At 40.0% G+C, this 24,755-nt stretch overlaps 1 protein-coding gene across 9 annotated transcripts in view; it reads right to left on the bottom strand.

Moving 5' to 3' along the window:
• Positions 1–4,840: 4,840 nt before the first annotated feature.
• LOC129769967 (mannosyl-oligosaccharide alpha-1,2-mannosidase IA) overlaps positions 4,841–24,755 on the bottom strand; it is a 102,003-nt gene continuing 82,088 nt past the window's right edge. For 7 of the 9 annotated variants that reach the window (XM_055772523.1, XM_055772516.1, XM_055772531.1 and 4 more), the window contains exons 3-8: positions 19,669–20,067; positions 18,897–18,962; positions 18,097–18,535; positions 10,694–10,977; positions 10,509–10,625; positions 4,841–10,443 (exon numbers count right to left, since the gene is read on the bottom strand). In XM_055772523.1, the coding sequence (XP_055628498.1) occupies positions 10,309–10,443; positions 10,509–10,625; positions 10,694–10,977; positions 18,097–18,535; positions 18,897–18,962; positions 19,669–20,067 (1,440 nt within the window). In that variant the 3' untranslated portion in view covers positions 4,841–10,308. The remainder of the gene's footprint in view (positions 10,444–10,508; positions 10,626–10,693; positions 10,978–18,096; positions 18,536–18,896; positions 18,963–19,668; positions 20,068–24,755) is intronic. The other 2 variants (XM_055772539.1, XM_055772582.1) reach the window with 1 other exon arrangement.

Raw genomic sequence — 24,755 nt, forward strand, 5'->3', positions numbered from 1 at the left:
TATTACGTGATTAATTCGTAACCAATCCAACGTTTGTTTTCCGATTTGAATCCTTTCCCGATATTGCACAGTTGCTTTTATCCAGAAATTGTTATTACTTAATAACAAGTGCTGTGTAACGCATCACGCATCAATAAATAGTTTGGATTACCCTGGTGTATCTTGGTATCTTGGTGGAGAGAAAACCATCTAGTTGGCATCAATCATCAATTATCCCTGGGCAGAGCTGCATTTTTTCATCAATGTCACTGACAACTGACGAGGCACGTTAGTCACTTCCTACTGACAAAATTCTCGGTCGAATGGTGACTGACAGAGTACGATGCAACAATTTGCCTGTTACTGAGTTTTGTCAATACGCTTAGACCGATCAAGTAGGCGGTAAAATTGTCCATAATGAATTGATGATTGTCGCAGATTGCATTTTATTTTCATCGAGCAAAGCTTCGGTTTTCATTCCGGTTGTTGCTTCTTGTATTTACTGAAGTAAATACTATGGTGAACACGCGATAACGTGTGAGCGATTGCAAACCATTTAGGCAACGGAATATATAATTGACCAAAACTTGAACAATCTCCACATGCTGAAATAATGAAGAAATTTCACTTTTCGTTAAAATTTCTGCCTGACATCGAAAATCACGCATTTGAAAGTCCGTTTAGACTCAGTTATACCATTTGTCCTCCTGGAAGTTTTAGCATTTTATATAAGAATGGTTTTCAGGTAGCAACGTGAACAAATGCATCCTGGTAAACGTGTAAACCTCCATTATATCAGGTGACATGGTATTTCTTGTCTTGACGATCAAAGTGCGCTGACTTGCAACATTCTTTGATGGTCAAAACAATCTGACAAACTATCTAGCATCAAAGAGTGAGGAATTTGTTTTGTCGGTTTATATTTTGTTGCACGTCGTTTGGTGGTAATGTTGCAATGGTCGTCATAGTAGCCCAAATATATGCAGTGACTGTGACAAATTGCAGCTCTGTCCCTGGGTTATGAGCACAGATTTCAGACAGAATATCCTCCAGACCATCTTAGCTATTTGGAAAATACAGACATTGGCATCATCACGATGCCTTTATCACTCTCTTCTGTAGGTAGCTTCTGTACCACTGCAACCATTAGTTTGATTGTAGTGCACTCCAGTTTGCTATGTATGCAGTGTCAGTTCGTTCCGTCACTCAGGGAATAAGTGACAGTCGCACCAGGACTTTGCATATCCCTCTACGAAGGCATGACTTCCTTTATGAAGTTCCTTACCTGTTTTGGTTCAGCAGACCAAATCTCGTTAGGCATAAGAATGCCTGTTCCAAGAATCCGCAATCTTCGCTGAATTAGTGTACTGCATTGACACAGTAAATGTTCTGTAGTTTCAGCTTCGAAATTGCAGAAACGACAGTTATCATCTGCCAGTTTTCCGATTTTTTTAAGGTGATACCTGCTCGGACAGTGTCCGATCAATAGACCGGTTAATGTACTCAAATCTGCCTTATTCAAGCTGAGTAAGCTGCGTGTTATTCTGTTACAAGGTGTAATGAATAATCTGGATAGTCTTGGTGTTAATAGAGCCCTCCAGTTGGCTTCAATCATTGACATTTCCCAGATTTTGAGCTCAGATTCCATGCATGATGTAGATAGTCAACAAAAAAAAATCCTAATCTTGCTAAGAGATCGCCTTCGATTTCGTCTTAATATACCTCAAAGCAGGTTATTTGTTGTTTGTTTATCTTTTCTTTTCTAAACAAGAAAAGATTAAAAATGTTAGCAAAAAACACTAAATGAATACAAAATTAAACTTACTCCATTCCGCGTGACTAGCTTTCACCATCTAAAACACAAATGACAAATAGACCTCTTTTCCTCCGTGACATGACCATATCGTGGTATTCATAATAACACCGAGTTCATCAAAGTTGTCACGACGGATGAACTCTTCCGGACTCTAAACACACAGTGGCAGCCGTAATAAGATTGTATACAATTCACAATTCATCGCGAAGTGACGTTCGTGATCAGGCCCCACGTTTTTAGATTCCCGGCCGGGAAGAGCCAGATAGTGAAGGCAAGGGAGGAATGTGTAGATATCGGATAGATTTCTTGGTCGGGTCGGATCCTGCATTCCCGCTAGCGTCCTTCCTGCCGGTGTTCTTCAGTCTGGCGTCCTTCCTGTTGGAATGTGATATATTATGTCAGTGAACAGACCAACTTGACATATTTGGGATTTACGACGTTTCTGGGCAAAGTGCTGGAATTATACCGCCTTGCTTCTGGGAAGGGGAAGATTATCTACAGGCAGGCAGGCGCAAACATTTTAATTCTAACTCATTCACTTACTTACTGGTTTCGTATTATTTCCCTAGGTTTACATGCATCTCTAAGCGAGTTCTTTGGGATTCCTTCCGACCTTCGTTATTTACAACCCGATGTAAGCTTCAATGCCTAAATATTTATTGCATTCATCACATACGGCCGCATACGGTATTTTGTTTACTTCTCTACTTCTACCTCCTAGTGGGTTATCGCTAGCCGGAGGAGTTTATTATATGTTCATACATGTCTATGATAGAGCGTGATCTAATCACACTCACTATGGCTATGCAATGAATCACGCTCTGGTCCCAGAATATTACCTTTAGTAGCTTTGATTGGGGGGAGGGGGCAGGGGGTGCGGACCTTATCCAGGTGCATGATTTTGGGGATGCAGAAACATTCCTACTTTAACGAATACTTGACAATTCACTATTCACTTCACTATATGAAAATAACGGAGAGGAAGTGTTATAACCAGACACTTTCGCAACGGGTGCGGGTGCTCCATTCCACGCCACTGATTACCTTGAGTGACGACTTGGACATTTGGGGCGAACTCACGTCCAGGTTGTCTGATATTATTTTAACCACTGGAATCGGCTAAGCTTGTACATCGACCTGTCGTGTCAAATATTATCAAATGCTTTCCAGTAAAATACCATCGCCATTGCAATCAAAATTGATCTGGCCTGTCTGTCCGAGTTCGTGACCAGTTCAAGCCAGCTGAGGTCCCGCAGTTTGCAAATCCACACAAAACATGCGATCATAGGACATTGATTCTCCCAGTGGCACTCTATGACCATAAAGCATGGACACTGAAAGAGGCTGACAGGCGAGCTCTTGGTGTCTTTGAGCGTAAAATCTTGCGGTCCATCCTCGGCTGCAAACTTGAAGACGGTGTATGGCGCAGGAGCATGAATTATGAGGTATACCAGGCATACAAATCGGCGGATATAGTCAGGTGTATAAAACACGGCAGGCTACAGTGGGCTGGGCATGTAGCTAGAATGTCGGACGAGCGGTAAGCGAAGACTACATTTAGCAACCATCTCGATAGAGGTCGTCGACTCCGTGACAGGCCCCGCATTCGTTGGATGTGTGCTGTTGATGAGGATGCCAACGGAGTGGGTGTTATGGGAGACTGGAGGACAGCAGCCCAAGACCGAGCATCATGGCGACGTATGCTGAATTCGGCCCTGGATCGATAATCGGTCCGTCGCCAAAAAAAGTGAAAGTAAAAATTAAAGTAAAGTCTAGCAGCAACAAGACCACTACACAGCTCCAACTTTGTGAGGGTGATCTTCTTCAGGCTTGCGGGGCGAAATTTTGCTGCCCGTAACTCCACTTTGATCTGATCGATGTTTAATGTAGATGATGTTACAAATTCAATAGTAAGCAATCCAACCAACACAGTTTCACAGTGACAACCAGTTTCGCGGTTTGAAAGCCCCCTTTGAAAACAACTGCTCCAATTCTTGCCGTAGGCTCTTCTTCGGATTTCGTCCCTTCGATAAACTCGTCGACGTAGAAGTCGTGAACAAGCATCGCATTTGCTCATGTATTGATCACCTTCGTCGCGTGCTAGCTGCTGGAAAAGGTAATAAAAAAAACTAAGACAGATAGTTGAGTTTGATAAAATTCCGATGAAAGGTAATTATATTAGCTTACTTGCAAAAAAATCTACGCCCTTGCGAGCGGCCTTCCGGCAGTTAACCGGAACATTCGCCATGGTGGACGAAAACATGCGTGCAGGCATGTTTTTGAGTTCTTTCTTCGTTTTATTTATCAATTTCTTCTCAACTTTCGCGACAAAATTGTTGGAGTAGATCTGCTGGGGGGACGTTGGGCAGGTTCACCGACTGCATCGATATTCAGCCGCTCCATCTTTTTTAACGATCTCTTCGAGTATTGGGCCGACGCCAGATCCGACCAGAACACCGCGTCTTCGCCCTTATGGTATTTGTTGACGAACAACGCAACTTCCGGCAGGCACTTCGTACTATGAATTTCCCCGTTCTCGGTCAGAGGTCAGAACTAAAGAAGAGCGGATTTGACATCCCCTTCTCGATGATTATAGGTCACCGCAGCACCTTCTTGGGAAACTTGGTGTGTGAAATAAACTTCACTTCGGAGCTCACTTTGCCTTCATGGGGGATGTAAGATACGAAGTGCCCTGTCTTTGTCCTTTGGATTATACATTGCATTCATGCAAGTTTATTTTCGACAATTGAAAAGGAAAATAGTAGAAGACAACATCCATATCAACCCTGCCCTTGCCTTGAAGTACAACTCCTGGACCTCGGCTCGGATTCTCTTGTGCAGATCAGCCCACTCCTCAGACAGCAGAGCAACAATTTTGGGAGAAAAGGAATAATATTGTTGATTATTGGGCACGAGCTAGCAAAAATTAGGGGGAAAAAAAGTTGTTGTACCTATTCACTACTGAAAGTTTCATAGTGTCTTTAACAAACCGACAAACTATAGCGAAAGGTTTTCTTTTTAGTTCCAACGATTACACCTTGGCTGTTTGGTTTTATAAAAATGAATTTAATACACGCTCCATCTTCTCCTTAACAACTGACTTAATCTGACCTACCATTTTTTTTTACTCGTCTCATTTTGGTCGACGCTCGTTCTATTCAAGAAGGTACCCTGTCGCCACATTTTGACCATTGACTTCAACATTTTTTGATTTAATTATTATGAATCGATCGAGTGTGTGTCTGTTTCAAATTTATCATTTCTATTTTTTTGTTTGTTTTTTTTTCTAATAATTTAAAATGTACTATTTCGTCCCCAGCGAATTCGGTGCTAACTATTAACATTCCCGAAATGGGATTCACTTTATGTTTCTGTTGTTGTAGTTGTGTGTCTGCCTACTGTGAATGTGAATAATACACTAACAATATGTATATTTAGTGCCCACGGAGGGCGGTGTTTGTCTCCCACCTGTGGGCGCTCCTCTCACGTTTGGAAATCCTTTCGCTTTGTATGTTTCGTTTGAAGTCTGCGCCAACCAGAGATCTTCTAGTTCTTAGTCTAACCTATAGTGCTGCGCTCTTGTTTAAATACAATCTACAGGAAAGTTGTTTTGTTTGTTCGTATGTGTGTTCGTGTAAGAAAAGGCATTGTTTTCGCTCTTAGTTACTACAATGATTTTTTTCCATAGCGGAGAGATTTGTTCAAATGTGACCCTTAGCGAAGAAGAATTAATAGATTTATAGACTATGTTTCTTTTTCTCTCTTTTGGCTAAAATAAATTACAACAGAATATTTACAGAAATCGCGAGGATTTCGTTTTGCGGGGAACGGTTAAATAGAAACATGTTCGATTTTTGTCCCTTTTACTATTAACAGTATCCATATTAAATTGGTCTGTGCAATGTGCTTCATACTTGGACAGTGACACTCGACTGTTGAGTGGTGGGGTAAGGGGACTCGACTCGAAATGCTTCGTTTTAATCAAATTAATGCATTGCATCTTTTCTCCTGATTTTTGACGGAATAGTTTGTTCAGTGGAACACTTCATAAATGCTTCCTTTGCGCTACAGAGGAAATGGAACGAACAGATGTGATTGTAAAATATGCAGGAGAGATAAAATGAAGAGAGGTTGTAATTTGATATTAGAACGATTTTTTTTTCTAAAATGCACACGACATTCTAATAGTGGTTCTTTTATTTGGCACTATTTTTGCTTACTTTTTCGGGGTTTGGAAATGATTTTACTAATCTATTTTTATTTCACGGTTCATTGATAGGCAAAATTGAAGGAGATGAAACAAAAAAATTGTTCCCGTGTGGATCGTACTTTACTGTATGATATGAAAAACCCTAGAAAACTTCAAAATTATCATTTCGAAGCCATGCGTCGGGAAAAATCTTCGAAACTCAACTAAGTAAATAATTACATTCGAGAGAATTATTGAAAAGATCGCAGTAATGCTCGAAACATTTAGAATCTGGAAGCACTGTTCATTATCTAGCAGGGGTCGTAGTAGGCGTATCTGAAATCTTTTGACAGACAGTTGTTTGGAAAACCGGTATCTTTCAACGGTGAAAATATAACGTTGATCCGTTTTATTTTGAAAAAGTTGTGCAGAATGGAAGCCGAGAAAAGAAATTTGTGCTATGATGTGCTGAAATGTTTCCACGAACGTGCATTTGTTGTTCAGATGGATCAGAGGACGCGTCATAGTCGAACTTACGATCGAAAGTTGAGGTTGATGGTTTTTAGAACAATTAAGGCATATTCTGGACTCTCGGACTAGGACAACGTCAAAAAAAACATAATTCTACCCAATATATCATCCGGAATATCCGTATGCAAGATGGTTATCGTAATTTATCTGCCTGAAAGGAACCAAACAGAACGTTGAAACGAAATCAGGTGACCAAAGGATGCATGCTGATGGATGACGAAACGTACGTGAAGATGGATTTTGGACAGCTCCCAAGTCTGCAATTCTATAAGGCCTCTATCAGAGTCTGAAATTCCATAAGGCCTCTGTCAGAGCAGATGTCCCCAACTAGTTTAAGTTCGTTTCCGCTGGTAAATTTGCCAGGAAGTTCTTGATTTGGCATCAAATTTACCGCTATAGAAAGAAAACCATAGTGCTTGTAGCAAACAAGACTCGAAAATGAATAGGGAAGAGTGCCTGTAGTTATTAAGGTTCACAAAGGTCCGGTGAAGTCTTAGCCAGATTTGGCAAGCTGCCACTACAGCCAAGAGGTGCTTCAGCAGTGCCGTGACAAAGGGGTCGATTACATTGAAGAAGACCTCAATCTTCCCAGTTGTCCCCAATTTCGCCCAATCAAAAAATATTGGCCAATTGTCAAGTGGTAATTGAAAAACGGTGCACGGAAAGTGCACTAAGAATGTTGCAGACCTGAAAAGATCGTGAAATAAAATGGCCACTGAGTTTGGCCAACAGAGAGTCCAAACTTTGATGGATATTATCCGAAGAAAAATACGAAAATTCATCAAAACTGCGAACTTGCGCCCGAAGCCATTACCCATTCTTTTACCGAACTGTCACTCATGAGAAACGAGAAACATTTCTTTTCAGAGCATCAAACTCCGCTTAAGAAGTTGTACCTCCGAAATCAACGTCTTCCTCTCGTGATGCTTTTTCAAGTTGTACATGGTCATATTGACTCCGTGTCCAACTCACCCATGAGGCTCCGTCTTCACTCCCGACCAGACGAATTTCAACAGACTCTCTCTCTCTCTGGCCAGTGGGAATTCCACTCCAGCTAGTCATAGTTTTCATTGTTAAACTGGCCAATGCCACTCCTCGCTTCATTTTGAAGCCCACATTCCGCATAACCAGTGCTTTCCAGTGCCACGTTGAAGAACAGACAGAAGAGTTCATCGTCTCGCCGAAGTCATCAGTGAGCCTCAAAAGATTCCGACAGATCGCCAGATATCCGCACACTGTACAGCACTTCGTTTCATCGTTGCCTGAATCAATCTAGTCATATTGATACCATAAGTATCATATGCGGTTTTGAAGTCGACGAAGATGTTGTGCATAGGAATTTGAAACTTGCGGCACTTTTAGAGAATCTGTCGCAGATCATCCGCCGTTGAGCAGCCTAGCATAAATCCTGATAAATTCCCACAAATCTGAATGGAGCAATTTCCCCTTCTTCATACTTCTCCGATAGCTCTCCCGTGTCCCAAATCCTGACTATCATCCGGTGCATACACTGTATAAGTTTTGCCGGATTCCCCTTGAAGAGCTCCGCTGCGTGGTCATCCTTACCAGCTGTTTTGTGATTCATTAGCTGTCTATGTAAAAGGAAACATATGGCAACGCCGTCCTGGCCCTGCGGTCGAGGCTGGTGAAAGGGCTTTCCAGCCTGTGTTGACAGGCAAGTATCTTATTATTCGCGACACTCCTTCTCTTAATGCTTCGTCGAATTGCAGCGGAGTACCACAGATCATTCGCAGAGTCTCTATTCCCAACGTCGCTGACGCCAACGGTTCAACTGTGCTCCTGTATTATCAAAACCTTGGCGGAATTAACACCTCGTTAGCGAAGTACGCGATTGCTTGCAGCGACGGCTACTACGACATATACGCGTTTACTGAAACGTGGCTCAATGACAACACTATTTTAAGCCAGCTCTACGCCGTTTTCCGACAAGATCGATCACCCACTAACAGCAACAAAAGTTCTGGTGGCGAAGTCTTGCTGGCTATTCGAAGTCGCGGTTACTATCCCCTCCCGAAAGCTTGACGGTTGAGCAATTGGTTTTTATTTCCCCACATCTGACTCATCGACTGGACTCGTATCCCGTAATCTGTTGGACGCTTATCGCACTTCAAGACTCGGACAAAAGAGTGGAGTTATGAATCGTAACAACCGTATGCTTGACCTCTGCTTTGTAAGTGAGGAAATATGTTCCAGCTTCTCCGTAATAACAGCTCCTGCTACGCTCGTAAAAAGTTTCATGCATCATGCCCCGTTGCTGGTCAACATTGATTTTTGCGTACACCGTGATAACAAAGACACGACAGAAAGCATATTCTATAAACTTCGATAAAGCCTACTTCGACGAGATGATTTTTTTCTCAAACGTTAGTTGGGAAGAACTGGCCAATCGCGACGTCAAAGAATCGGCATCAACAGTATCGTGCATCATAATCTATGCCATTGATCAATTTGTACCTAAGCGAACTAACCGTAAACCTCTTAAACCTGCCTGGTCCGGTCCTGATGGTATTCCGTCCTTGGTCCTGAAACGCTGCTTGCCTGCTCTAGCAGCATCTCTAGCCAATACAATACAATATGTGTTGTGTAAGTCATACTTTTCATGTCATTGGGATAATTATTTTATCTGTTGGTAAATAAATAAAATGAAATAAAAGAAATCAACCACTTGTCCATTATACCCCCACTGTCCGTGTTACCCACATCTTCCGTACTAGGTATAAACGAAGCAGGTACTATGGGAACGAGAATGAATACTAAACATAACACTTTATGGTACCCGGCACAAAACAATTTCTAACTCTCATTTTTGTAACTTTGGCAATAATGACCATCTCAATGAATCGTGATTTCGCCTACTCTTCTCCAATCTCTGCTTCGTTCGAACCGTCGTACCAACCGCGCTAGCTAATCGAACGAAACCTTCATCTAGTAGTCCGTGGATTTTGGTGGGTCTTCTTGGTTTAAATTGTCGGTGCGCAATAATTTCTACATTTATGTTCTACTCTATCGAAAAAGTGCGTATGAAGGAATTTGTTATTATTTTTTTTACTCTCTTTCCCTCTTTCTTAGTTTCATATTATTCGTATAAGATGGAAGATTTAGAGGACAAACGATTCGACTACACTTCAGAGCATATCAGAGTTTGAAATATCATCCCGCGGGCGCTTGCGCTCGAAGGAAATAAACTTACTTTGTTCTATCTTCTTGTTACATTTTCCACTAATATCAACACAATCTATATAGAACAATCGTCCTCTTTGATAAATTAATAGCTTTCATCACAAATATTATTTATATATATATATATATATATATCTTTCCCTATATAATTAACTACAATCATTCACGAACTCAGTGAAAACGCTCTTGATTTTTTTTTCTCTCTCTCTAGTGACTACTAATCATGATACCCACATCATGATTTGTTAAATGTTTGCCTTTCTCTGCCACTCCTCGCCACAACGGCTCCCGCCCGTGTCACAGTCAAACTGGCTAGTAATTAGAATATAAGGAATTGCTTCCTCCGAACAATCGAGGAAGTTTGCTCTGTTCACAGTCATGCACACCTCACGCAACTACCCACCCACGCAACACATGCAAACCAGGATAAGAAAAACGGCTTTAACTACTTTAACTCTCCCTCTCTGTCTCTACAGTGATGTTGTGGTGCTGTAGTTATAGTTGTAACAATAGTAGTGGTTCAGTAGTATTGGGAGGCTTGCGCTGCGCCGCCGCCGCCTCATTATGGTGCTGCTGCTGCTGCTGCATCGCTTTACGGTGCACTGGACGACGACGCCGTGCGATACAGTGTGTTGCGTCCCTTTACCGGTAGCGGATGCGCTTCCGTGTTGAACACCCAGTCATCCAGCGGGAGTAGCGAGTCGTCGGAAAATAGCAGATAAAGGTACTGCGCGACACAGAGTGAAGAGGGTGAGTGAGTTACAAATCAGGCAATGCTTTTTGTTTTCTTACCTTCAGTGTTTCTGCTAAGAAGAAACTTTGCTGTACATCGTCCTTCTGTGGATCCGTCAGATAGACATTCTTCAAACCGCTATAGCCGTTTGGCGTCCGGCAGTGCTTCTCGAGCGCCTAAAACATGATGATGAATATGGTGAAATTCCATTGGATTGACGCGCGATTTTGGGCTAATTGCTTACCTGAACCGCGTCCCATCCCCAGTCACGATACTTTTGATCGTGTGTTAGTCTCCACATGACGAAGTAACTCTCGAATGTCTCCGGCCGCAAAATGTAGTACTTTTCCTGTGATTTCAGTGCTTTCGCCTCTACACCGTCATTGAAGCGGAACGCTTCCGGCCCCAAGCGGGTGTACGTTCGAACGTAGCTTTCGTGGCACGTGTTCGTAAGTCCTTCGCCGATTTCCAAGTACTTCTCCGAGAACTGATTGTTCAGTGTCGTTCCACCGAGTCCGAAAAGACCGCCTAACGTGAAGGAAGGAAGAGATGACAGGTGTACAGTTCGGGACCATAATTTGACTCCAAATTAATGTCAGATTAGAAAGATCGAAGCCAGTTTTAAAATGTTAAAATTTGATTATTTTACCATGTTTTTACCGACATTTTTATTGAAACTCTTCATTCTAATATAAAATCATTATCAGATAAAATTTAAAAAAATATTTTTCCAAAATTTGCAAAATAGACTAGTAATCTATTGATTAAAATACATATTTGATGCAGAAAAAATAATTTGTATTCATAATGCTCATACTCATATCATATTTCACATGAAAAGACAATTTTCACTTCACTGATTGGAAGACGAACCGTCAATGTCGTCAACGCGAATTTCCAAATTGTAGTGTACACGAACGACATTATCCGAAAAAAAATTATAGGATGTTGTGTTCAAGACACGACCGCATTGTTGACGTAGAACTACGCCGTAGTTTAATTCAAGTTGCTTGTTTATAACTGCGGATATTATTGTATAATGCTACGAACATTTTGAAATAACCATTCTACCAGTTTGGTCGTCTTGAAATGTTTTTTTTTTATTGTAGAATCATTTGACGATAATTGTTTGATGATTCATTCTTGTGCTCGCAGAACAATACATGCTCGAGATAAGCGTAGCAAGTGAAACCAAATCACATACAAAATTCCAGAACGACATATACTTTCTAGGTGACGAGCCCAAATAAATTAATTACTTAATATAACTTATTGAATAACTTGGTATTCCCCAAATAATTTATTGGTGCACAACCTTAACACCTGCTTCACCATAGCGTCAGTTCAATCCATTGATGACAGAAAACAAACAACTGCTTAGAAAAAAGCTGGACATTTGCCTCAGCAGAGATTCATTACTAATACCCTAGCGTAAATATTTCCCTCCCGCTATCTCCCCTTATTGTTCATATTTGCCATTATGACTGCATAATTTGCAGTACCAAACAACCGTCAATCATAGCATGAAAAAATTAGGCGATTGTTGCATCGTTACATTGCCAAAGCACACGGCAGCTGATACAATGGGGTAGCGAAGTACGCACACAAATATCCATATATCGATGAGTTGAAGCAACTAAATATACACACACTTATCTCCGTTCTGCGCTCTGCTCAACAGAAGCCCTTCCTGTTAATATTGCCAGTCTAGATTAGCTTAGCTGTCATCCTTTGTAGAAAGAGCTTTCCTACCGTGATGTGAAACCAAATCACAGACAAAATTCCAGAACATTTATTTTCTTGGTTAACCGTAGATAGCCTAGCTTGATGATTCCCCACACAATTGTGTAGCTCAGGACATTAATGCAATGGCGTCAGTTTGATGCAATGATTGCAATGCCAGAGACATCAGTAAGTGAGTAATTTGATCGCGTCCACAGCTCAATCCGAAACTACGGCATGTAATGACAGCGAGATGCACTGTTAATACTCTAGGCAAATATTCCCCTTCGTTCTTATTCTTTTCCTTGGTTCACGGAGACTTGACATCTTACGATTTCCCCTTCGTTTCTCGTCGACAGCTCTGTTCGGGAAAGCCCACAAAGGACAGAACAAATTTATGAGGAAATGGGAATGCTCCCAATTTTCATCAATTTAAACCATATACAGACTATTGGATTGCAATGTATAGGATATCAAACAAATCTTAGGGAATTTCCGATTCGTTTGGTATGTAAATCGCCAAAGTCCGTTCGCGGCAAAAATAGTTATTAACGTTAACTTTATTTCATAAAAACGTGACCTGTTTTCTGATATGACACCCTTAATGAAAGACGTAGCTCTACGTCAACAAAACGTTTGTAACGACGAACAAGCAAATATAAAGCAAATAAACTGGGAGCAGGTCTTAGAGGCGAATGAACTGCAAAGTTTAAAGCCTCTTAAAAACAAAGAAGGAGAAGAAGAAGAAGAGCAGATCTCCCATTTGATTTTGAGTATAAAGTGTAGCAAAAACAATATGTATTCCAATGTAATTATTTTCAACACATTCATTCGAATAAACATTTGATGGCAGTTTAGTTTTAAAATTATGCTCAGTGTTTTCGTATTTATGTAGAACAATTGAAGTGTTAAAGTGTTTATGATTTCATCGGTGAACATTATACAAAATTGCCTAGGCATAGTAACACACGATTCTTTTTTCTTCGACCTTCTATGGAGAGGCTTAGTATTTTTGACTGATTGCATTCATTTTTTTCTTTCACAAGATAAATGTATTGTTGTACTACGAGATCTGTTTGGAAACCCGTAGCTCAAACTATGGTGGCTCTTTAACAATAAATCTATTAGTTAAACTTCGAACATTTATTGGCCTTGTTGAGAGAGACAATGTTGGTGGAGTTACTGTTACCTTAAATTAATTTATTAGAATTCTAAACATAGAGAGGATGAAGTATTTTTGACCAGTGAGGTGCAACCTTTTTTTAATTTTTTTTCTAATGAAAACATTTCGTTTGTTGAGTGAAAGGGAATTGAAATTAATTAAATGAACAGGTGTAGCAAAAATTCCGTGCCGATTATGAGTCATCAGGCGCATATATTTTCAGAAATTGAAAACAAATTTCTAGAGCGTAAGGAGTTTGTAAAGCTCCTTAGAGGCGAATGAACTGAAAAGTTTAAACTCTCTTAACCCTTTCATTGCGGCAGTGTGCTCCGCCAAAGTGCTACCCCTGTACGGAGCACTGCGCCGAAAAGTATGCGCTGGTGTGATCGAAGAGCAGTATGAATTTAATGTCGTCTAAAGACGACGCTCGTGCACACAGCTCGTCGCGCGGATGTCGTCTATAGACGACGCTCGTAACGAAAGGGTTAAATCCAAAAAGAAGAAGAAGAATTCGTGAAGCTGACTGATTATATTTTGTGTCTGCCTATTAATACTGCACCAGTCGAAAGTATTTTTTCTATAATGAACAATATGTGAACAATGAAAATGTAACGGTTCAATATTAAAACCGTTAAAGCTATGATAATTGTCAAACAGAACATGTGACAAATTTTATGATCAAATTTCCAAAAATCATAATCTTCTTTGCAAAGTCGCTTCGTCATCGAAGGAATCTTCGTTATAGAGAACAAAATTAGTATACCTAAGAATGTTCGATTGTTTGGTTTTATCCTTGGTATTATTCACTTAGTAAAATTCTTCAAAAAACATTATAATGAATATACATAAAAAGAATCGCCAAATGTGTTGTTTGGTGAAAACCCCGAGAACAGAGATGTAATGTAAATGATGCGACGAGAAAAAAAGGAACCTTCTTGTAAAATTTTGAAAGAAATTGGAGAATTTGAGGCAATTGAATTCCCCGTTGAATTAATGTTCTGCAGTGATATCATTGAAGGTGTTGTTAATTCAATCGCAACTCTTCGTGTTCCTTTGGTGTGAAAATGGCAAAGGTTTTTCATGTGGAATAACGCACTTCTATATCTATGTAAATAAAAATGAATCACCAAATAAGTCCAAAACTCGAGAACGGTTTGTCCGATTTATGTTGTTTCATTTTGTTGTGTTCGTCTTTACACATAGATGCTAAAGCGAAAAGATTGGGAAATTTTGAAGGAAAATGAAAAAAGTCAGAAAAGAAAATAATTCCTATATGTTCTACGGTAATGGTTTTAGTCCAATTGAAATTCGCGTTGGCGGATCCTTAATTCGTGTTCCGTTGCTATGAACCGAAAATAGTAATGTATCCTCAAGTGCAACACTTGTTTCATTTATTATTATAGAGACTTCAAACTACAAAGTTCATTCGCCTTTAGCCTTGAAAAAGGCTGATTAGATGATCAATCGTTGAATAGTTCTGGGATCAAACCCACGAAGGATCGTTTAGTTAGAAACGTGAATGTTCAAATGTATCCATATAAAAAACAAATTTGGGCGGGACGAAGCTCGCCGTATCAATTAGTATAATTTTTTGTGGCTCACGTGTCCCGTTTTCAATCATGAATTATTTGGTCAGACTAGCTAGGGGAAACACTGGTACATAAGTGGAGAACATTCAGTAAAACTAGAAAAAGAAGGAAAAATAAGTGTTTAGGCCGTGGGAAACAACCGTTTAATGCTCCTTTTTCTACTCGCGACCAATTATGAAGTTCACTGTTTTTCATCAACGATCTACTGAAGTATTCAACCAAACTCACTTTCTCGCTGACAACAGACAAAAGAATTAAAAACGTAATTTTGTCATTTCCATAAGAAGCCAACAACAGAACATTTGATTAGTTCTAACGAAAAGTTTTATATAACTCCCGAACAATTTCCACGGTGTAGCTTTTGTTTTGATTTAGATTGGAGTTCGCAGTGTTGTCAGAACAAATGTCCTTTAACAAAAGTGTTAACAATAATAATAGAAGCAATTGTATTTCATCTTAATATTTTGCAAGAGAATAATGTCATTGTGTTCTTTGTACTTGAACAATAGCTAATTTTTATTTCTTTTATTCATATTTTCAATAGCTGTTTGTTTGAATAGCGTTGGGAATAGAGCTTTTAATTTTTCTTATAAACCTTGCAATAAAAACAGACAATTTTCACTTTGTAATAAATAAGTGGGACAAATTTCCCATAAAACATTATTTTATTGGCCACTAGCTGACCCGGCAAACTTCGTCCCGCCCAAAATTTGTTTTTTGTTATCAATACCTTCAAACATTCACGTTTTCTTACTATGAGCAAGTTCATGGGTCCAATCGCAGAACTGTTCATTGATTGATTTTCTAATGGATCCCGTTGAATTTACCTTTTACTATAAAATTCCTAGTATTTCTACCAAAACTCATCACTATAATATCAGATTATTTTCACACAATTCTCGTTTCAAATTTTTCAACTACTTGCAAATAACATGTTTCAGCCCTAAATCGGACAATTCCTTCCTCGAGTTCTGCTCTTATCAACACATTCGGCGATACTTTTTTATTGGTATAGATAGAAGAATATATAGAGGTGCGTTTCATCACATTAAAATCCATTTCCAGTTTCGAACAAAGATCAATTTCGCTAGCGCAAACATTAAATGGACTAACAGCACTTGTCACTTTGTAATTGTAGAACATATGGGAATTTACTTTTCCGAATTTTCCCTTTTTCCTTCATAGTTTTCCGAAAATTTTCAATTGTCATGTTTGGTTGGAATATTTTTGGTAGAAATATGTGTAATTTTTTTATGGGACCCCCTCTACATTCCAGAGTAGGGAGGGGGTGTCATACAATCACAGAAACATTTCTCATACCCAAAAACTCTCACATCCCAAATTGGGCTTGATTAGTTCTCGAGTTATGCATAAGTTTGTGTTTGTGTGCCCCCTGTAATTTGTGTTTGATTTGTATGGCATCAGTTCAGTAGTTTCCGAGTCCATAAGAATCAGACAAACAGACAGACAGAAATCCATTTTTATATATATAGATGTTACAAAAATATTTCGACGTTGGACGGCCTCTCGCTATTGCTGTCAAAAATATACTTTTGGGCATGTTTTTCAGTTCATTCTTAGCTTTATTTATTAGTTTCTCTTTCTTTTTTGCTACAAAATTGTTGGAGTGGACGCTTCGCTCCAGGTTTGCCCGGAAATTCTCGACAGGACGCAGCTGGAGGACGTTCAGATGGTTGGCGGACTTCAGAACAACATCTATCTTCAAGTGGTTCATCTCCTTCAGTGGCTTGTTCGCGAAATGAGCGGGGCCAGATCCGGCCAAAACACCACATCCTCGTCCGGATATTAAACCTTGAAACAGGCACCGAAATTCCATTCCATTATTTGTTTTTAAGAAGCTTTGCAGTTCATTCGCCTCTATGTCCCGAACGGAAGAACGCGTCCTTGACATCCCTTTTTTCGCTGATGGATAGCCACAGAAGCACCTTCTTTGGGAACTTGGTGTGGGAGATGTACTTCAAGTCGGAATTTACCTCCTTAGAGGTTTACGTGATGAATGATGTAGCCACCACATCCTCCGTCTTTTGTTCCAGCTTCAGTTGCAGTTTACGATCGCATAGCACCGTCGGACGACCACATCCAGGCTTCCTTTCAATGCTCTCATTCTTCTCCAGAAATGGTGTGATATTTTAGATACCCGAACGTCCAACGGACTCAAAGTACTTGACGATGTCCACTTTCTTCGCAACGGGACAGTGCTCCCAGTACAAACCATGGAACGCAGTTGCTTTAATGTTTTCGCCAGGTGTATGACACGATTATCGCTATCTCACTCTACCTACCGTCACCGCCTATCTCACTATCCCTCTGCTGTAAAAGTTCATCATCGACATCAGGATATGTCAGATGGTGGTAAATTGGTAATTCGCGATAACGTCGACGTCTGGTGGCGACTTCAAGTTTGAGTCATAATTTGGGTCCCAAAATCGTTAGTGTAATCTCTACCAGATTAGAAGACACGAAGCCGGTTTTCAAATTTTAAAATTTGAATGAAAATTTTCACATTATGTTATTTAATTATTAGAAACACGTATTTATGACTTTCATTCAACCATATGGTCATACAATTCCAACATTGTTGCTGATTTTTTTCTTTATAATATAAAGTTGTCTTCATAAACAATTTTCATATGAGACTTTTTCCCCACCTGCAAACAAAAATGTTTTTAATTTAAACAGAATACTAATCTAATCTAATTTTCATTCATAATTCTAATTTTGAAAACGTTCACTCCGACTGAAAATCAGCTGTTCTTTGACGCTCCCCTAAACTAGTAAACGAAGCTCACTGCCGTCAACGCGGATCGCTGTTTTGAAGAAAACAAATACTTCTGACGTGTGAGATGTTGGCATCAAAAACATGGCGGGTGCCATACGGCTGGTTTTCGCCATTACTTCCGCAGTTCAACTGATAGCGCTGTCAAATTTTGTTTGAAAACGCATGGGTGACGATGCACAAGTGATATCATCACAAGGTTTGAAGGCAAACGCATGAAAAGTTGGTAAAATATGTCCATTTTTTTCAATGATAGCGTTAGTAGAGTTTGCCAGAATCTGACACTTTCAGTTCAGGTCCTCGTTTTCAGTCCAATAAAAATACAGTACAGTCGCTATAGATTCAAGGAACATGTATAATAATTCGTACAAACTTACCCGCAAAACAAGCCAAATGATCCATCTTATGCTCCAACCGTTCGAACTTCATATCCGACACGTAGGTCAGCCCGCCCGGACTAGTCCGGATCATGTGCTGCATGATTGCCTGCATCGCATCGTCGTACATCTCCCGCGCTTCCTCGTCATCATGCCCGGACTGGATCCAGGCCTTCAGCAGATACTCGTAGAAACTGTCGCCCAGCGCCCCGAGCGACATATGCTGCTGGCCCCATTTGCCCGTCTTCGGATTCAAATAGTTCGGATACAAACCCTTCGGCTTCTCGATGTCCTTCAGCACGCTGCGGATCGTTTGGACCCGCTCCCGGTACACCGAATCGCCGGTGACGTCGCTCAGATAGGAAAACTCCAGGTGAAGCGTACCGAACTCGGACAGGATGCTGCTCCCACCGCTTGCCCAGCCGTAGTTTTTGCTGATCTGTATGGTGTTGGGGACGGAGAACAGAGAAAAGATTAGTGCAAATTATAACAGCACCTGATTTACATGTGATGACCTCAGTAAAAATCATTCTTCACAATCTATCGAACCGCAGAGGGAATGAACGAGCGCATGTAATAATGAGATGGGATTTCGATTCGTTCGATGATTGTAACGCATCACCCTTCCGAGGCCCATCATTTCCAGTCCCAGACGACGGGTTTTTCTGACTGATTTCTGCGCTGAATGGTGAAAGTGAGATGATGAGAAGTACGCCTAATGAAACCGGTCCGCTCGCGGGCGAGGAGAGTCGCAATCTAGGAACTAAACACTACAAAATGGAGCTCACTTGCTTACTAACCTTATAGAACAGATTGACAAAAAAGATCTCTATATGATTGATGACCCGGTCGAGCAAGGTCTTCGGCTGGGCATATTGGTCAAATGTTTCGAGCAGAGCAATGGTATTATTTTCCCCACAAAAGAATTTAGCAACCAGAATTTCAACAAAATCACAACCACAAAGTTTCCACAGTTTCCAGATTGAGATGGGAAAGAAAGAGAAAGATCACTGATGGGTTGTCTCCATACGAATGGATACATTTTGGGTGCTGGTTTATAACATATGAAATGGATATCAAAGTTTTCTATACACTACTGGGAGATTAATCTGAGAGATTTGTGCTACAAAACTATATCGTTAATATACTCGAAAGAAGTTAGATTCAGTAGCGAAACGAAACATGCATATTAAGGAATGTATTTACAGCCGTTTGCTGTGGATTCTATCTGACAATGTAGTATTTTGTTTGAGTGCTGTGGAATGATTTAAAAATTCAAAGAATATAAATGTTCTGCTTTGGTTGTGTTGAATCTAGAATGTTAACAAGGAATGGGATTCAATCGGAGTCCGTATATGCAGCGCTAACGCCTTAAGCTAAGATTACGAAAAGCCAATATAATTACATTCGGAATTTCTCCAAACTACAGAGACGCGAAATCGTTACAATCACCTCGAATCCCATCCCCTAAAGCGAATGATGCTAACTATAAATCGGATCGAATAAACTGTTCAGCAAGAAGTGAAATCGAAAAAAGGAACCAAAAATTGCAGATCAACAGAAGTAACTCACCCCCGTGTTCACATTAACCAACGCGTACGGAATTCCCGTGGGGGTCTGAAACGCTGGCAGCAGCTTATCGGCCACGTACTTAGCCTTCTCCAGGAACAGCCGATCGCCGGTGAATGCGTAGCACGTTAGGAACCCACCGATAAAGCGGATGTTCGTCTCGAACACCGACAAATCATTGCCGACGTTTTCCAGCGTGAACTTGCGCTCGATCCAGTCCCGACCCTCGTCAAACTCCTTGTGCAGTCCCATCAGGTAGAGCGTGTCCAGCCCGTCCACTATCGTCGCACCGAGATCGAACGCCCCGAAGATGCTGCCCGAGTGGCCCCGCTTCGAGATTGGTTTCAGCTCGTTTTTACCCCACGCGTACAGTTTGTAGTTGTCCCACGCGTGGATCATCATCTGAAATGGGCAGCAATAAAGTGAAAGTGTGTTATTAGAACGTATGTAATTTGTAAAAAAAAACATAAATAGGACATCCCGAAATGTCGCATCAGTAAATAAGGTAAAAAATATTGTAGATTTCCGGTGACTTCACATCGGAAAGCATGGCACCTCTTTTGGGGCAATCCATGAAGTGACGCATTTTTAACAACTTTATAACGAAATGCACAGTCGTGTGTCATCGAGAGGGTCAATATTCAAGTTCTTCTAAAGCTTGAAACATTTAGAATCCGGAATCACAAAACCAGTTGTATCTCGGGTTAATACAAACAATGTTTTTATATCAAAATGCAGATAATTTATTACCCTTTTCAGAAAAATGTTGAAAAAAATATTCCGTTACAGTTTAGACGAATTTCTGTACCTTACTTCGGATATCCTCTATCAAAGTCTGGACTCTCTGTTGGTCATCCTCAGCGGCCAATTTATTCCGCTATCTCTTGATATCTGCAGCATTCCGAGTAACTTTGCCACCTTTCTTCAATTTCCGCTTGAACGGAAGGAGACGTTTCTGCAGGCTCTCTCCCCTATACATTTTCGATTCCATTGTCTGGTTTGTGACTAGAACCTTGATTTTCTGTCGACAGCGACAAATCCTTTGCCAAATCAAGAACTTTCTGGCAAATTTATCAGCGAAAACGAACTTAATTTTTCTGGGGACATCTCCTCTGGCAGTGGCCTAATAGAATTTTTAGCCCTGGAAGCTGTCCAAAATCTATTCCAATCTTTCGTGTAATCAATCCAGCACACAGATTCAAAAGAATCATGACTAGGTTTTCTCCCTTGTCAAGAACTAGACCAATATCATCGCAAACACTTAACATTACAGTTTTGATACTGTGTCCAGAGCGATAACCAGATTGATTGGGAAAAAGTAGATTATTTCTGGATATATAATAATTGATTTTCAAGTGACGAGGATGTTTTTGACGTAGGACTACGTCTAACCTTTCAATATAGGGGCCCATTTCAATATTTCGGTGTGAAAAAGTGTTCAGTTTTTGAACGCTTATACCTCCTCAATTAATGAATGGATTTTGGCTTATGCTTAGGCTTAGGCTTGGGTAGACTGTACAAATCGTAGTTGCTCTCCGTGATTGACATGAACCAACCAAATTGCACAAAGAACACACAGAATGACGCTTGGGACTAGCAAATCATTCTCGTTGTGCAATTATCAGTGATTCGGGCTTTAAATTGTCAATAACGACGCCGGCCACGTCCTTACAGTCACCAGGGGAAAGGAAGGAATGTTAGTATGATATTCGCCGCCCGAAGACCAGAAGGGTCGCCTCTATAGCGTGGTTCCCTAGCGTTTAACATGGAAGGGATAGTTGTTAGTGGGAAAGGTTAAGAAAAATCAGGATTCACTGCGGTAAGTGATGTGATTATGTAGATGCGAACAATCGACCATTCGACGAAACGGAATTTTGAAAATCCTATGTGTCACAACACGCGGCGGAGATTATTTTTAGGTTACCAGAGAAGGAAAACCTGTAAAATTAATTGAAATATGTTATTATTCACTGCACGTATTTTTATCGAACTCCAACCGAACTCCAAATCTCCTTTAAAACCAATCGAATTGACTATATATTCCGCATACATCGCACGCACTTTTTGTCTAACATCGATCACTATGACGGAATTATCTTAGGGAAACCTTAAAAGGTAACCCTGAGAACCATTCTAAAAATAATCGGATCGTTCATTGTAGTAGTCTTTATCGAGCTCCAACTCTGCTCCTTCGATCGTGAATGCGGAGAGTTATCTCTGGGAAACCGAAGATGTGTTGTGAAATAATAAATCAGTACCAGATCGATTAAAAGAAAAATAAACTTAGCTGTGGAATATCCTGGATTAACTATTTGACCGTTGCACAGCTACGATGTCTCCTGTAATGGTAATTGCAGTATTAAAATACCGCGTTTCTGGCAGCCACTGGAAGCTCTCAAGAATAATATGTTAATATTTCGACGGCTCATCAATATGGGTATCAAATGTTATCCGCCATTTTGTAGCGGTCGCCATCTTGGATTTTCAATATCATGAAATATGGAGTTTTATAATGACTGCAGATATAAAGGTGTGTTCCAAATTTCAGATCAACCGTTCAACAGGAAAGGGGTCAAATTTCCATTAATGTGGTGCAGCGCCATAGACAAACATGTTACATACAAACATACAAATATGTCACAGCTAAATAAAACCGTTTAAAAACTCCAGCATTGTATCAAATCGAGCGCGATTAGGCACTCATCCACCCGGCGCGACGCTTCCACCGCTTTTAACACACTTCGAGTGCAAGGCCCAATTATATCGCGATACCACACGGTAAATTCCTATTACGATATGCTTGCCATCAAGTATATGTTCGTTGCCGGCTGAACAATAACCCCTGCAACATTTTCGCAGCACGACGTTTGCACGACAAATTTTGATTTTTTCGTATTTGAATCTAAACGTTTGAGTGTTTGCTGAGTGCTGAGGTTTTATTTTATCCTTTGATATTTTTTCTGTAATTTTGTACATGAAAAGTTGATCATTCTGGGATCTGTTCTACATGATATTCGAATAATGGACACCCCTTGGTGTGGTCCTACGTCTCTCCGGTTATGTTCCCGACATTACCCACCCGTCTTTTTTTTTAACCTGAAACCCTAAACACAGAACATGCAGTATAAATAAAAGAATGCTTATAACTCGAACATTTTTATAATAGATCGGAAAAATGTGTGCATCAATTGATAGGATATATTTCTTCGTATCTATCATAATTAATAAAATGTTATTTTTCCTGAGATAAGCAATTGAATAACGGTGAAATGTCAAGCGCTATCTAAATGCCTCTACTGCCCCGTTTTGATTGGCCCGAATTACGGTTTCCCCAACACAGTCATCAAAACCAAAGTGACTGGAGAAATTGGTATTGCAAATCATCACTTCTCCTTTGGTGGTCATCGGAGCAACATTGTTGCCAACGAGTATGGATTGTCTTTCTTAAGACAGATGAAGGAGGAGTAATGGACTGTAAAAGTTTAAAGACACTATTTTTTGTAAACATCTGATATCTAAAAAAACATTTTCGAAAACACCATTTTCATGAACCAGATAAACATAAAGTCTTCAAGTTGAAAAAAAAAATGTTTTTGCGTTGCATTCAATCCATTTTTTGACCTATTGTGTGTACGTGTTATCGTTATTTTTTTGTGAAAATATAAAAAAGTCGTTACTGGATTTTTTCTCTGATGGAACCATTATGAAACATGATTTTTCATGGAACCTATGTTTAGTTCTAACAGAAAATATGAAAAATTGTACATATTCTGTGCGAATCAAATTACACATACATATACTATTGTCGGCTGATAAAAAAATGTCCAACGATATCAATGCTAGGTTGAGATGTCTAGGTATGTTGGGTTCTAGCTAACATCCTATGTTGTTCTCGATATGATTGATGCCCATCTCTACGCTAAACATATTCTCATCAATCACTTAAGTCAGCAGCAATATTTATGTAATTTCGCGATAGCAACAAAAAATAACACCAGCAGGAGAACGAGCAGTACGGGTAAGGTTGACGGCAACAACGAGATGATTTTTGACGAGACAGTGATGGTGTCAAATCAGAAAACAGGGCACGTTTTTATGAATTAGAACGTTAATAATTATTTTTGCATTTGTATAAGCCTTTACATGACATTTGTGTGACTACCTATCCGTCCTGTCAATAACGAGCAACTAATGTATCAGCAAGAAACATTATTTATATACCGCTGCGAATCCGGCACGCGTGGATTGCTCTACGGACGATGTGGATGGAGAAAATATGGCAACTTAAGCTGCGCCCGTTTTTTTTTCAATCCATTTGCGATTTCAGATCATTCACGATTCAAAAATGAGAGCGTTACGTTTGGGAAAGAAGTGATCTAATTCCTCTTTGTTGTCAGCAACATCATGCTTCACCAGTATGAGTTTGTCATTGACTTCACATAGATCTCATTTTATACCATTCAATCCCTTATTCAGTTGTTCTCGTAGCTCATATCCCAGTTTGTTGAGTTGCTTTTGTGCGTTTTTTCCTTGGTGTGATATCAATCTCGCTAGCCCCTTGTTTGACAGATCTCTGCATGGAGAGTCGAGTGATCCATTTTTGTTGATGTACATGTACATGTACATCATGTACAATTTTTCTAAACGATTTCAATGCCTGATTTTTCAAGGAAATCAATTCCGACAGCAAAGGGTATTTCACGAATACGTGCATTGTTTCCAAATTAAAAGTCGCGTCAAAGTGCTACACATTGCGAACCGGATGGAAAAAAAGAAATTTTCCAAAAGTGAAAGCTGTATTCGTCAACTGCAAACTGAGGTGAAAATAAATATAGTTGCCGCCAACAATTGATTTAGGATGTTCTGTTTCCGTTGTGCAAAAGATGCTGAAAACCGTCACCCATCGCTTTCATGTAATCGATTCAGTGAACAGTGATGTAATGATGGTAATGGTAATGATGTTCTCGCGAGAACCAGAATGAATCCATTGGCACTTTCAGGACCAACTAACCTTTCACTAAAGAGTTATTAGAATACAATTCAATGCAACAGTTTGATGCATTCTAAAGTAATAATCGAAATAATAAAAA

The sequence above is a fragment of the Toxorhynchites rutilus genome, chromosome 1 (assembly GCF_029784135.1).
Source record: "Toxorhynchites rutilus septentrionalis strain SRP chromosome 1, ASM2978413v1, whole genome shotgun sequence".
Taxonomy (NCBI): Eukaryota; Metazoa; Arthropoda; class Insecta; order Diptera; family Culicidae; genus Toxorhynchites; species Toxorhynchites rutilus.